General features: G+C 34.5%; 1 protein-coding gene across 1 annotated transcript; it reads left to right on the forward strand.

Moving 5' to 3' along the window:
• Positions 1–957, forward strand: LOC101995327 (olfactory receptor 143-like). The gene has a single exon (XM_005347464.2). It carries the CDS (start codon positions 4–6, stop codon positions 955–957), a length of 954 nt encoding a protein of 317 aa, XP_005347521.1. The 5' UTR covers positions 1–3.
• The last annotated feature ends 883 nt before the right edge of the window (positions 958–1840 follow it).

Consider the following 1840-nt stretch of genomic DNA (forward strand, 5'->3'; position numbering starts at 1 on the left):
AAAATGGCTATGAAGAATGACTCTTCAGTGACCGAATTCATTCTCACAGGATTGACAGACCAACCTGAGCTCCAGCTACCCCTGTTCATCCTGTTTCTGGTGTATCACACAACCACTGTGGTAGGAAACTTGAGTTTAATGAGTCTCATTTTACTAAATTCAGACCTGCGGACCCCCATGTACTTTTTTCTCTTTAACTTGTCCTTCATTGACTTATGTTATTCCTTTGTCTTTACTCCCAAAACACTAATGAGTTTTGTTTCAGAGAAGAACATCATCTCCTTTAGAGGATGCATGACTCAGTTGTTTTTCTTTTGCTTTTTTGTTCACTCTGAGTGCTATGTGTTGACAGCCATGGCTTATGATCGCTATGTAGCCATCTGTCAACCTCTGTTGTACATGGTCATTATGTCTCCTAGGACATGTTCTCTGATGATGTTTGGTTCATACTTCATGGGGTTAGCTGGTGCCTTTGTTCACACAGTGTTTATGGTCAGGCTCAGGTTTTGTGATTCTAACATCATCAACCATTACATGTGTGATATATTTCCCCTTCTCCAGCTCTCCTGCAGCAGCACCTATGACAGTGAGCTTGTGAGTTCTTTTGTTGTCAGCACAGTGGTCATTGCATCTAGTGTTGTCATCTTAATGTCCTATGCTTTGATTCTTTTTAATGTCACTCAGTTGTCATCAGGTAAGGGTTTGTACAAAGCCATGAGCACCTGTAGTTCTCACATAATCACTGTGGCCCTATTTTATGGATTTGGTATGCTTTCTCATATCAAAACATCATCTGATGAGTCTGTGGTTCAGGGGAAAATTCTCAGTGTATTTTATACATTTTTACTGCCACTGCTGAACCCTTTTATTTACAGTCTCAGGAATAAGGATGTCAAAGTTGCTCTAAAGAGATCTCTAAGGAGACTCATAGTGAATGAAGCACTCAGGCTGTCGTAGTCCACAGTCCCAATTTGAGTCTTTTTCTCTACTTTGTTTTGCTCTCACCTTCTTATCAATATTCTAGTTTCTTCCTTTCATCTTTTTTTTATATTCTGGCAAGGTTTCCAGTGTATTATTTCTTCTTGTTCCTTCACAAAAATTCTTTATTATATTATCTGAAGATAAGAAAATATTTATACTGGGTACTTATTCGAAATGTGGATCCAGCTTCATCTTTATACAAGGTGACATACTTCATATCATAAGAGAACTCTATTTCTTTTTTATCTATGTACTTCTAAGGCCAAGGAGAGCCAGATAGATGAATGATTTCTGATATGTTCACTACTGTTGGTTTATTCAGAAAGAAATTTATAGAGGATTTTCAATTTAAAGTTTTTAAAATATGCTTGTGAGTTGCAATCAATGAGAATGGTAAGCTAAATTGTAGCCATGGTAGATTTGTCAATGTTTCTAGCAGTATTTATTGTTTTTCAATATTTTTTTTATTTTGGATTTTGCTCCTTATCATTACAAAAATAACATTATGTGTTTTCCTGGAGTAATGGTCAATTTTTATAATTATTGAAGACTAATTAGGCTATTTTGTATTCAGAATTTTAAAATATCATTAACAATGACAGTGATTTTTTTTGAAAGTTTGGTTTGTCATAAATACAACTGCCACTGCATTTGAATTATTTAAAAGAGCTAATTACTTTTAATAAAAACACACTAATAACATGCAATGTCTAAAGTCATTATTCACTTTTATATAACAATAATGATCTTTTTAAAGAAAAGCCTACTTGTTTCTAGAAAATTGAAACTATAGGTGACATCATAACCCAGTGATGTAGTACATATATAAGCTCCTATTTGATTCTTACCACACATGTAT

The sequence above is a fragment of the Microtus ochrogaster genome, chromosome 5 (assembly GCF_000317375.1).
Source record: "Microtus ochrogaster isolate Prairie Vole_2 chromosome 5, MicOch1.0, whole genome shotgun sequence".
In the NCBI taxonomy this organism is placed as follows: Eukaryota; Metazoa; Chordata; class Mammalia; order Rodentia; family Cricetidae; genus Microtus; species Microtus ochrogaster.

Coding starts and splice junctions, on each gene's coding strand:
- LOC101995327 (XM_005347464.2), top strand. CDS start 4: ATGGCTATGAAGAATGACTCTTCAGTGACCGAATTCATTCTCACAGGA.